Source organism: Solanum verrucosum, unplaced genomic scaffold (genome assembly GCF_900185275.1).
Source record: "Solanum verrucosum unplaced genomic scaffold, falcon-dt-bn FXZP01000227.1, whole genome shotgun sequence".
NCBI lineage: Eukaryota > Viridiplantae > Streptophyta > Magnoliopsida > Solanales > Solanaceae > Solanum > Solanum verrucosum.
The window spans coordinates 128748-142452 of NW_026020019.1; the positions used below are offsets into that span (position 1 = coordinate 128748).

Below are 13705 nucleotides of genomic sequence, written 5' to 3' on the forward strand. Positions count from 1 at the left end.
TCCTACTTGCCAAGGTAGAACCATGAACTTCTAACTTAAGTGGATCCACATCTAGCTAATGTCTATCTAAGACAATCATCCTATGGGGGCACATAGGTGTGGGATAAGGAGATTGCTTCTACAAACTCGGCCTCTATTAATAAGAGAGCTTACATCTTAATAGCCTCTCTGTGCTAAGCATAAATCCCACAGAATAGTCATTTCTTACTTTGACCTTATTATTCATGGAAAGGCATACTAGGATAACCAATCCAAGCTAGTTTCATTAGGAGATCTCTTACTCTTGATTCATTTAGGTCATAAAGCCTTTCAACCTAAGAATCATTTCTATGTGATAAAACCTTTCACATCATGCTTATATGTGTTTATGAGAATGTCCTTTCAACAACACAACAACAACATCATCATTGATAGTTTACTCTCAAAGCATCCTTAATACATTTGCATAGATTTCATACAAAAATGCTTCAGTCCATAATTTACCTCTTAATGTTCAAAACCCACTTTCAATCATCAATTCTTAGAAAACATGGGTTAGATATGGATTTAATTATAAATTCATATAAATCTAGCTATATGATTAATAGCAGTTCAAAGACACTTCATCCAATTCTAAGCGTTCATGATCGTTAATCAGTATCTAACCCAACTAAAGGGTGTGTGTCTAAGATTCAATAGGAAAGTACGAATATGATCAAATCAGTCATAGGAATAAACATTATCGAATAAAAACATGATTCAAATCAGGGGGTGACACGAATGTCAAATAAAGGGGATTTTGGTTTTAATTATCAGCTACAACAATACCAAACAACACGAATTAACAATAATGAGACCGGTTTTTGGGATGTGATTAGATTATAGGCTACTATAGACAAATGGGTAATTGCAACTGTTAGGAATTAGCTAGATATTAGTGAATAATCTAGACTATAGAGGAGGTTAACTTTCTCTCGAACAATTTACCCTGAATTAAGTTGATTTCTCTCGAACATCAGCAAGCATGCAAAATAAGAACAACCTACGCTTTAGTCCATTCACTCTCTCGAGTTGAATGTGTGGAAAAGAATTTAGGATTCACTTTCTCCAGTTGAACCCATGACAATCCAATACCCACTAACCATCAAACAGTAACCTTGATTTTAAAACCTCTATCTCGAGCAAGCCAAAAAACACAATGGTAGAACTGTATTTGCAACTACAATTCTTAAATTAAACCACAATTAATTATTGAACTCACTTCTAAACCACATTAAAACTAACAATTAGCAATACCCATAAACTAAATAAGCCCATAATCACACCCCAAGAAATGGGGTTTTAGCTAGACATCATAAAAAGATAAAAATCATTACCAAATTGAGTTTCCATCAACTGGGTAAGATTAATTTAGTCCCTACAATGCTCCAAGTCGAAGAATCTCAAAGACCCACTTCCAATTTCTCAGAAGTAAAAAAACTCAATTCTCCAAATCTTTGGAAATACTAGGGAAAACTTGTCTCAATACTCAGAGTTCAAACTGAAAAATTATATTAATTGCTAAAATGATAATTGATGTAATGAAAATATGATACTAAACTAAATGTTCAAAAATGTATTTATAGTCGCCAAAAATGTGTTGCAAAGAGTCACTCGGCGAAGTAAGTCGAGCACGCCGATCAGCTCGGTGATCCGCCCTTTGGTCAGTTCCATCGCCTTTCTGCCTTGGACTTCAGCATCCTCAAGGTCTGTAACTTTGGGGGATCCAACACTACATTGCGGAACCACTCGGCGATTCGTTGATTGCTTCTTTCTCTCGCCAACTTGATTTTCTCCTTCAAGGCTTGGCACACTAGAACTTCAGGCGGTCAAGAGGTCATTCGGCGACTCGCTAAGTGGAATTGGCAATCACCAGGTGTACTTTTCTTCATTATTTCAGCTCGCTTTGTTCCTTTTAGCAAATTAATGTCCTTGCTTTGTTCCTCAATCCAAATACCTGGAAATCAAGAGTTTTACATTAGTTATTGGCACAAAATAAGCATTTGAGGACACTAAATCATTGTAAATAAAGCCCTAAATGAGTCCAAATCTCAGACTCATCAACATCCCCAGCATAAAATGTTGCTTGTCCTCAAGTAAAAACTCAAGTTCAGCAGTTCAAAGAGGATGTCTCCAACAATGCTACACATGACTCAATCATGAATGCACACAATAAGACTCAACTTACTCATACAAGGATCAATTGTGCACTCAATGGTTCAAGTAGTGACTCACCATTACCAAAGATTCTCAAGTTCACAATACTTGCTTCAAATGCAAGTTCAAGCTCAACAAAGGTACTGAAATGCCCTCACACAAAGAATGACACAATGGTTCAACACTTTATATCTCCGGAATCACATACAAGTCGCACACTCAAAAAGATGAACATATGCATGACTTCACCCATATGTTTGCCCTTATTTTCCAACCAACATTTGTTTAAGCTCACTCAAGATCACAAAGGTCTTTTCAAGGCTTGTAATGGGGCTGAGTATAAAGGTATGGTCATTGAGGCTTAGTGGCTGCTATCCTCATGAAATGTGGTATGGACATCACTTCCTTTCCTTTTCTTCATCATTCTCATTCATGCTCAAAATTCAACCCATTATTTACTTTCCATGTAATACCGGATACCCCTTTTCTTTTGCAACTTTCACAACTTTTTTGTTCTTTTTCTCTCCTTTTATTTTATATAGAGGGGTTCCATCTTCTTTTTTTAAAATCATGGGTAAAAGGGAATTTCTTAAAACTTATTGATTTACCTTCTCATTCACCACACCCCCAACTTAGGCTTTTAACCTAATTTGGCTATTCAAATAAACAACAATTCGTGAGGATTATGGGAGAAGGGATAACAAGATGTCTCATTTGCTCAAGTTTCGAGACCCAGGGGTGCCCCTAGACGTAACACGGCATACTCGACCCTGAAGGGGTCTAATACAAGCCCTTAGCATCATCATAACATACGATCATAGAAAAGTAGGGAAAATTGAAACTTTCTTTAAAACATTCAATCTAAAACATTTCATAAAATCGGAAGTCTTACTAACATCTTTGTCTCAAACCATCTATGAATAACATGAATAAAACTCTTGGGATGCAGCCCATATAAAGACTAAAACATAAGGAAAGAATTAAAAGGAACATAAAGGGGTTTGTCCTCGAAGCTATGAGGACTCACCAAATCTTCAAGTCTTCTAACGCCTTAGAAACCTAGCCTCCAAAGCAAATCAATCTCCAACACCCTATATTTTATTAGAATGTAGGCAATATGCGTTAGTACAAAATGTACCAAGTATGATAGCTAGCACAACATCATAAAGCATCTCAAATGGTTAGTCAACAAAAGTCATAAGCATAAGAGACAATAACATAATCATAACATAAACTCCAATATCAGTATCATATCATCACAAGTCAACATTAGACATACATTACTTCATACTACAACCATTAGTCTTTCATATTCAAGTGAACTAATTAACAAGCCACCTCCAAGCATACTTGTGCAAGGCCAAGATAGCATCCCATAATACTATCCAAGCTAAGTACCTCTCTTTCGTCATTCTTTGCCATAGCCCACCTTCATAGTCAATACCGAGGTTTTAATGTCATAAGAGCACTATACCCCTAAGTAACCTCAAGGAACAGTTGTGCAATGCATATGGGGCATCCCATAAAACCACACACACCAAGCATATCCTTAAAGTCACCATATTCATATTCATCATTTCTAGGTGTCACTATTGACCTACTTTGATATTGACAAGGAACTATCATCTTAAGTCAATTCATACCATGGAAGGCAACTATAGCAACAATCCAAGCTATGCCTACATCATATAAAAGGACACTTCATAAGTAGCTTCAAGTCATACTTGTACCACGTATTAATGGAATCCCATACAACCACTCACACTAAGTATTCCTTTAGTCTAGCTTACTCAATGCTAACTATCTTTTAATCTAGTCTATTAAAGAATAGCATACCACCATGCCAGACCTAACTACCAAGGAAAACATCTTATCTTACAACCCAAGCTATCAAAGGAAGGATACAAATATACCAACCTAGACACCATGCAACCATTCAATAAGATGTAAGCTATCCTTAGGGGATTATGAATCATCAACCCCAAGCTATTCTTAGAAGAGTATGGTGTCTCAATCCTAAGCTACCATGAAATGGTCTTGGCCTAAACAAGTCAAGTTATCATGAAGACATCTAACCATGCTACTTCAAGCTACCCATAGGAGACTATAGTTCCTCAATCCTAGGCTACCATGCCTATACTAATGAAAGCTACCTTGAAGAGCATCCTACCAATACTAGTTCAAGCTAACCTTAGGAGAGCTTAATTCCTCAATCCCAAGCTACCATGAGATCTACCATCCTAAGCTACCATGAGATCTACCATCCCAAGCTACCATGAGATCTACCATCCCAAGCTACATAATTCAACTATACATGAAGGATTCATAAGACTCAACCTCAAGCTATTCTATTCTAACAAGCATGATTCATTTTAGGTGATTAACTTTTCACATTCTACATATATGTAAGATATTTCATCATATTAGACTTACTTTTTAATCCCTAGTGATCAACATTATGACTTCAAGCCCTACATTCAAGCTTTATTCCACAATCATCATACTAGTTTAGATCAGAAGACACGTTATCCCTAAGCCTTAGTCATAAGCAATTCTAAGCATAATTCATCAAAATTCCGAATTCTTAATCATTTCAATTCATATTCTATCATACAAGCATAAGTATAGTTCAATTCATGATTTCATATTCACATTCTTGGACTATACATGATAACAACCCAAGAGAATCTAGCAAGAATCATCAATTCCTCATCAAAAGACCCAAACCCACATACTTTAAAAATTAGGGTTAATCAAGAAATCCACATAAAAGCTTTATAATATCATGAATCAACACTAAAATAATCATATATGAGTATTGTCCAACCATTTGGAATCATACCCACCTAAAACCCATACATTGGGAGTAACCCTAGCTTGATTGAGGTTCTTCTTCACAAATTAGGGAAAATTCTAGGGAGATCTATGGGTGGAAGAACCCATAGATAACGAGGTAAACATACCTTAATAAAATCCCTAGCATAAGCCTTTAGTAATGGAGCCTTTGTTATTGACCTTAGCTTCAACCCTAGCTTCTTCTTCAATTGAGGTTCTTCTTAGAGAGAGAAATATTTGAGAGAGGAGTGATTTGGGGTTTTGAATTGTGTCTAATGTAAAGTGACTTAAACTTGGGGGCTAATGACTTAAAATAGTCTAAATAGGTGAACATAAAACATACAAAACGACCCCCACTTAAACCTAGTCGAATAGGAATTTACTTAAAAAACCCTAAACTAGGCAACCCCGTCCAGTGGTCACGCCCACTTGTACGGACCGTGAAAGGGTACCACGGCCTGTGGTGGTGCCCGTGATCTTGTAGACAGTAGTTCCCCTCAACCTCCCAAACTTTCAAAACCCAAGGCATCTTCACGGACCGTGGTCCACACCACTAGCCATGAAAGTGGTCGTGGACTTAGGGCAGTTGCTTGGCCTCAAGGCCTGGCCTCCCAAGTAGCTAAGTGATCTTCACGGACCACTTCACGGACCACGGTCCACACCATTGGCCGTGAAAATGGTCGTGGTCATGAGGCAGTCTTGGCCAAGGTTGGGCAGTCTTGGCCCTTGGGTAAGGCTTTACCCCTTTGGCCTTGGCCTTTACCCTTGAAACCCCATACAAATCCATAGATGACCTCCTAAACTACGAGGTCTAACACGTGCCTTGATGTTCTACCAATGAACTCCTCATTCTAAGCACGGAAGGTCTCATCTATGACTCTATTTTTCATATATCAAACCTTAGAACCCTAGCTTGTGGCTCTAGTTTGGTCTACTAGTTTCCGGGGTGTTAGATCAAGTTTCTTCCAAGAAAAGGATAAGGCTCAAAGGGTGTTCAAGCAAAGTTCACACACTCACAAGGCAGGCCACAAAAGAGGTATAGTGTCAAATTATTTCACTCTTTAAAATTGTTGCCTAAGATTATTTCAAGAGCTTGCATCACTTAGTCAACCGGATTCATGGTAAGTTCATCACACAAGGCATTGGCACCAATATCAAACAAGACTCCACACTTTCGCTAGTGTGAAATATTCATAACAAGAAACTCAATTCAATAATCGGCTAGTCAGAACGTGATGCAAAGAGTTCACATATTGCCTATGCAACTTCATTTGGCCTCATCGTAGCAGCACATTTATTTTTTCCTATTAAGAGCACTATTTAAGTCATCAGTATTTATCACAACTGACACTCGAATTTGCACAAGAACAGCCACAATTAAATACACAAAAGGCGGCAAAAATTTTTGGAAGGGTCCAAAAATTAATTACAGTTAAAAACAAGGAACCAGAAGCTCAAGCATCCACAAAACAAAGTCAAAACACAAGTTAAACACAAAAACCCAATATATACAAAAATAACAATCACAAGAGGTAGGTATGGAGATACCTCACCCCACTATAAATAAAAAGCAATTTGTCCTCAAATGCAATAAAATACTGGAAATCAATAAAGAAGACAGAGAGGGAGGTTAAGAAAATAATGTGTATGCAGTCGCTCCATCTGCCGCGGCATCAGTGCCCGGTGTAGTAGCAGCAGAGCTCGAACCACTGAGGCCTGCCAGAGATGTCTCTGTCAGCGACGTCTGAATCAGTGACTGTACAATCATCTCCTCTAGATCAAGAAACTCTCTATAGATTATCTCCTCTCATACCTTAATTTACTCCTCGTCGGTCTCTGCCTCCAACTCATAAACTGCCATATCATCCATTGGCACATTTCCAGTGGTGACCGGAGGAATCTCAGAACTGGCCGGGGAATCCGCATCATCTGTTGCCTCCAATAATAAATTGAAGTTAGTGGACTTCAAATAGTCCACGTCGTTCCTAAGTGTCACGACCCAGGGGTACCCGCTAGATGTAACACGGCGTACTCGACCGCGAAGGGGTCTAATACAAGACCTTAGCGTCATCATAACATACGATCATAGAAAAGTAGGAAAAATTGAAACTTTCTTTAAAACATTCAATCTAAAACATTTAATAAAAGGAGAAGTCTTACTAACATCTTTGTCTCAAACCATCAATGAATAACATCAATAAAATTCTTGGGACTTAGCCCATATAAAGTCTAAAACATAAGGAAAGACATAAAAGGAACGTAAAGGGGTTTATCCTCGAAGCTATGAGGACTCACCAAATCTTCAAGTCTTCTAACGCATTAGAAACCTAACCTCCAAAGCAACTCAATCTCCAACACCCTTCATTTTATTAGAATGTAGTCAATATGCATTAGTACAAAATGTACCAAGTATGAAAGATAGCACAACATCATAAAGCATCTCAAATGGTTAGTCAACATAAAACATAAGCATAAGATACAATAACATAATCATAACATAAACTCCAATATAAGTATCATATCATCACAAGTCAACATAAGACATACATAACTTCATACTTCAACCATTAGTCTTTCATATTCAAGTGAAATACTTCACAAGCCACCTCTAAGCATAATTGTGCAAGGCCAAGATATCATCCCATAATACCATCAAAGCTAAGTACCTCTCTTTCGTCATTCTTGGTCACAGCCCACCTTCATAGTCAAGACCTAGGTTTTCATGCCATAAGAGGACTATACCCCCAAGTAACCTCAAGGCACACATGTGCAATACATGTGGGGCATCCCATAATACCACACAACCCAAGCATATCCTTAAAGTCACCATATTCATATTCATCATTTCTAGACGTCACGATTGGCCTACTTTCATATTGACAAGGAACTATCATCATAAGTCAATTCATATCATGGAAGGCAACTATAGAAACACTCCAAGCTAGGCATACATCACATAAGAGGACACTTCATAAGTAACTTTAAGTCATACTTGTGCCATGTATGAATAGCATCCCATACTACCACTCACAATAAGTACTCCTTTAGGCTAGCTTACCCAATACTAGCAATCTTTCATTCTAGTCTATTCAAAGAATAGCATACCACCTTGCTAGACCTAACTACCACGGAAAACATCCAATCATACAATCTAAGCTATCAAAGAAAGGATACAAGTATACCAACCTAGCCACCATGCAACTATTTAATAAGATGTAACCTACCCTTAGGGGACTATGAATCATCAACCCTAAGCTATCCTTACGAGAGTATGGTATCTCAATCCTAAGCTACCATGAAATGGTCTTAGCCTAACCAAGTCAAGCTACCATGAAGGCATTCTAACCATGCTACTTCAAGATACCCATAGGAGAGTATAGATCATCAATCTTAGGATACCATGCCTATACTTATGAAAGCTACCATGAAGAGCATCCTACCAATGCTAGTTCAAGCTAACCTTAGGAGAGCTTAATTCCTCAATCCCAAGTTACCATGAGATCTACCATCCCAAGCTACATAATTCAACTATACATGAAGGATTCATAAGACTCAACCTCAAGCTATTCTACTCTAACAAGCATGATTCATTTTAGGTGATAAATGTTTCACATTCTACATATATGCAAGATATCTCATCATATTAGACTTACTCTTTAAGCCCTAGTGATCAACATTATGACTTCAAACCCTACATTCAAGCTTTAATCCACAATCATCATACTAGTCTAGATCACAAGACACTTTAGCCCTAAGCCTTAGTCATAAGCAATTCTAAGCATAATTCATTAAAAGTCCCAATTTTTAGTCATTTCAATTAATATTATATCATACATGCATAACTCTAGTTCAATTCATGATTTAATATTCACATTCTTGGATAAGCTCTATACATGATAACAACCCAAGAGAATTTAGCAAGAATCATCAATTCCTCAACAAAAGACCCAAACCCACATACTTTGAAAATTAGGGTTAATCAAGGAATCCACATAAAATCTTCATAATTTCATGAATAAACAGTAAAATAATCATATATGTGTAGTGTCCAACCATTTGGAATCATACTACCAAAAACCCATACATTAGGAGTAACCCTAGCTTGATTGGGGTTCTTCTTCACAAATTAGGGGAAATTCTAGGGGGATCTATTGGTGGAAGAACCCATATATGAAGATCTAAACATAGCTTAATAAAAGCCCTAGCACAAGCCTTTAGCAATGAAGCGTTTGTTCTTGACCTTAGCTTCAACCCTAGCTTCTTCTTCAATGGAAGTTCTTCTTAGAGAAAGAAATATTTGAGAGAGGAGTGATTTGGGGTTTTGAATTGTGCCTAATGTAAAGTGACTTAAACATGGAAGCTAATGACTTAAAATAGATTAAATATATGAATAAAATACATACAAAATGACCCCCACTTAAACCTAGTCGAATAGGAATTTACTTTAAAAACCCTAAACTAGGCAGCCTCGTCCAGTGGTCACGCCCACGTGTATGGATTGTGAAAGGGTACCACGTCCCTAGGTGGTGCCCTTGGTCCTCTAGGAATTAGCTCCCCTCAACCTCCCAAACTTCCAAAACCTAAGGCATCTTCACGAACCACTTCATGGAACGTGGTCCACACCACTGACCGTGAAAGTGGTCGTGGACTTGGGGAAGTAGCTTGGCCTCAAGGCCTTGCCTCCCAAGTGGCTAAGTGATCTTCACGGACCACTTCACGGACCATGGTCCACACCACTGGTCGTGAATGTGGTCGTGGTCATGAGGCAGTCTTGGCCAAGGTTGGGCAGTCTGGGCGCTTGGCTAAGGCTTTGCCCCTTTGGCCTTGGGCTTTGCCCTTGAAACCCCATGTCAATCCATAGATGACCTCCTAAATATGAGGTCTAACACGTGCCTTGACGCTCTACCAATAAATTCTCCATTCTAAGCACATAAGGTCTCATCTACGACTATATTTCCCATACATCAAACCTTAGAACCCTAGCTTGTGGCTCTAGTTTGGTCTACTAGTTTCTGTGGTGTTACAATATCTCCCCGTTGGAAACATTCATCCTCGAATGACCTTTCTAAAAACTTCTTAAAGGAAGCGACTCTAGATTAGCATCCCATCATGCATGCACTACATCTACATCCACACTAACAACCAAGGAAAACTTCAATTCCTAGCTAAACATACCTAATTCAACTCAAAATGCAAGAGAGAGACATATATAATCATTTCCAAGGAAGAACTAGCATCTCCTAGCTACAACATGCTCAACATAAATTCATGGAGCCTAAGATGCACATTGACTTAAAGATTATGAGGCAACACAATGCAAGTAGATCAATTCTAACAAGGCCTACACAGCTTCAAAGACATACATAAAGAGATCATAGCAACACATAATCATGTAAAGACCTTATGGAATAGGTACACTATCTCCCCCTTGGGAGTAAGCCCTCATATGTTTTTCTAAACATTAATCATGTCAAGGACAACATCAAGTCCAACATAACAAGTCATAAAAGACAAGAAATCTGGAAATTTTCTAAAACATGAAAGAAGCACATACCGGAAGGGACATGAGCAGATCATTGTTGATCTTCTCTAGATTGGAGAGAACAAAACCTATTCCTCTTTGGAGGCTCATCGTCCCCACCACTAGGGGAAATTTGCTTACCCTCTCTTATAGTAGCCTTTGCCTTTGGGCAATCTTTCTTCATGTGGCCACTATCACCACATCCATCAAAACCATCTCTACCGGCCAAACACTTACCCTCATGCCTCTTACCACACCTAGAACAAGTGGGCCATAGGGACACACTACCTTTCCCTTGTGGCCTAGGGGTAGACTGATAGCATCCAAGGAAGCTCTACTCCATTGAAGGACAAGGATGAAGCTTTAGAAACTCCAAGGAGGCCCATAACAAGATCTCAAACCAAGGAGTTCAATGATAAGATCAATGGGCTTCAATCGCTGATCCAAAGGTGTCTTATTGGGGAAGAAGAGCTCAATCCCAAGGGAGAGGAATTGTCCAAATGCTACAATTATTTGGTGGCCCAAATTCAAGCCCAAGATGTGGAATTTTAAGGGCAATTTTCGTGCAAATAAGGTCAAGAAGAGTCCAAGAATCAGCCACAACAAGAGTTGCTTTCTGCCCAAGTTTTGAGAGAAGACTAGTCAAACTTTCCAAGATTGTCAAGATTCTTTTCCTAGTTGGGATTTATCTTATTTATTTATTTATTTATTTATTTATTTATATATAGGTTATTAATATTTTCCTTAGTCTATTTATGGTGTCCTAAGTACCATTTAATGCTTTCCTAGAAGTACTAAATTTGTTCCTAGTTAGGTTACTTTATTTCCTTTCTAGAGTAGGATTCCTTGTAATTGTATTTCTAGGGTCCTTGGACGTTTTTTTCCCCTTCTCCTATATATAGGAGTCCTTTTCATTCATTAAAGACAATTTACATTGATATTAATAATATTTGAGAGAGTTCTTTGAACCTTTGTGACTTGTTCTTTGAGAATTTATCTTTAAACCTTTACTATTCATAGTTTAAGGTATAAAGTAACTTCTTCTTGTGATATCTTTGGTTTCTTTTTGGTATTCTTTAGAAGGTGATTAGTTTCTACATACTAATTATTGTCTTTAGTTACTCATAAAGCGGTCAAGATCCGAATCTATCGTTTTGATTCGTTTTCTCAAGTAAAGGCGTTAGATTTCTTCCATAAATCTATACGTTGTTACTTGGATCTTTTCAAGGCCTTAGAACATCTAATCCTTGGAAATTCGTGGATCTTTCCTTCGAATTTCCCATATCTTTTAGTTTGTTTTTTTTGTTTTTTTTCTTTGTGCTTCCGCATTCTAATATTCAATTCTCTATTTGTGATCTCCCTTAACCTTGCTGTTATCATAGACACCCTCTCATCCTTATACTTAGGAGCATTAGAATTGCCTTGTTCGGAAAACTTTTGTCGATTCCTAGAACGACCATGTCCATTGGACCCATCATTATCCACCCTAGACCTCTTTTTCTCCCTAGCCCTCTCTTTTTTGAGTTTTGACTCTTCTATTTGTTGGGCAAACACCATGAGGCGTGAGATATCCATATGATCAACAAGCATTGCCATACGACATTCTTCTTCTACTAGATCGGACACCCCCGTCATAAACCTATTCATCAAATCCCTTGGACTTGCTACCAAGATGGAGCATACTTAGACAAAAGAGTGAATTTCAAGGCATACTCATTGACACTCATGTTGCCTTGCTTAAAATTTATGAATTCCTCCAACTTAGCCTCCCTCAATTCTCGAGGAAAGAACCTATCTAGAAATGCCAACTTAAAAGTCTCCCACTCTATGGGACCTGCCTCTACCGGCGTAGAATCTTTCCATTGCTCATACCAAATTTGGGCAACATCTTTCAATTGGTAAGCGGCTAGTTCCGCTTTTTCTCTAGAAGTTACCCCCAAGATAGTAAGTGTTTTATTAACCTCATCTATAAACCCATTTGGATCCTCCTCCACCTTGGAGCCACTAAAATTCAGAGGGTTCATCCTCTAGAACTCCCTAATCCTATAGGAACCCAATCCCCCTGTAGGGTTTGCCAGAGCCACCACCTCTCTATTGGCTTGGGCCGTCTAGGCTTGAGCCAACAATTGCATAGAAGCCCTAAACTCCGCAAGAGTAACATTCCCAATTGGAGGGTCATTTGGAACTTGAGGAGGAACTTGATTTGGACCTTGGGGAGAAATCTCTTGGTCCTCATTATCTTCTCCTTCCCTCCTAGCATTCACCCTAGTATTTTCCATAACCTAAAAAATCATAGGCAAACATTAGAATAAGGACCTACTAGAGCTAAACTTCTATGGCACGACTAAGAGAATGAAGAAGTGAGACTTTTCCTAAGCATCCAATAGCCTTCTATTCATAAATGTGTCACGACTCAAACCCATGAATAAGACTCTACTTAGACGTGGTTTGAGACATCCTAAAACTTATCCCAAAACCTTATGCTCTGCAACTAAGTTTATCACGACCCAGGGTTACCCCCTAGACGTAACACGGCATACTCGACCTCAAAGGGGTGTAATACAGGCCCTTAGCGTCATCATAACATACCATCATAGAAAAGTAGGGAAAATTGAAACTTTCTTTAAAACATTTCATAAAAATTGATATCTTACTAACATCTTTGTCTCAAACCATCTATGAATAACATGAATAAAAGTCTTGGGACGCAGCCCATATAAAGTCTAAAACATAAGGAAAGATATAAAAGGAACATAAAAGGGTTTGTCCTCGAAGCTATGAGGACTCACCAAATCATCAAGTCTTCTAACGCCTTAGATACCTAGCCTCCAAAGAAACTCAATCTCCAACACACTACATTTGATTAGAAAGTAGGCAATATGCGTTAGTACAAAATGTAGCATAACATCATAAAACATCTCAAATGGTTAGTCAACATAACACATAAGCATAAAATACAATAACATAATCATAACATATACTCCAACATAAGTACCATATCATCACAATGCAACATAAGACATACATAACTTCATACCTCAACCATTAGTCTTTTATATTCAAGTGAACTATTTCACAAGCCACCTTCAAGCATCAAGCATACTTGTACAAGGCCAAGATAGCATCCCATAATACTATCAAAGCTAAGTACCTCTCTTTCATCATTCTTGGTCA

General features: G+C 38.1%; 1 protein-coding gene across 1 annotated transcript; it reads right to left on the bottom strand.

Moving 5' to 3' along the window:
- Positions 1 to 6829: 6829 nt before the first annotated feature.
- Positions 6830 to 12166, bottom strand: LOC125821012 (uncharacterized). The gene is made up of 3 exons (XM_049500441.1): positions 11898 to 12166; positions 10673 to 10788; positions 6830 to 6939 (listed from the first exon to the last, which is right to left on the bottom strand). The coding sequence occupies exons 1-3, from the start codon at positions 12164 to 12166 to the stop codon at positions 6830 to 6832; spliced, it is 495 nt and encodes a 164-aa protein (XP_049356398.1).
- Positions 12167 to 13705: the final 1539 nt, after the last annotated feature.

Excerpts from the sequence above, each read along its gene's own strand:
- LOC125821012 (XM_049500441.1), bottom strand. The coding sequence starts at position 12,166 with ATGACGGGGGTGTCCGATCTAGTAGAAGAAGAATGTCGTATGGCAATG. Across the intron at positions 10,789-11,897 it reads GTGTCTATGATAACAGCAAG|GTGTGGTAAGAGGCATGAGG; the intron begins GTTAAGGGAGAT and ends CACTTGTTCTAG. Across the intron at positions 6,940-10,672 it reads AAAGGCTACTATAAGAGAGG|ATGATGCGGATTCCCCGGCC; the intron begins GTAAGCAAATTT and ends TGGAGGCAACAG.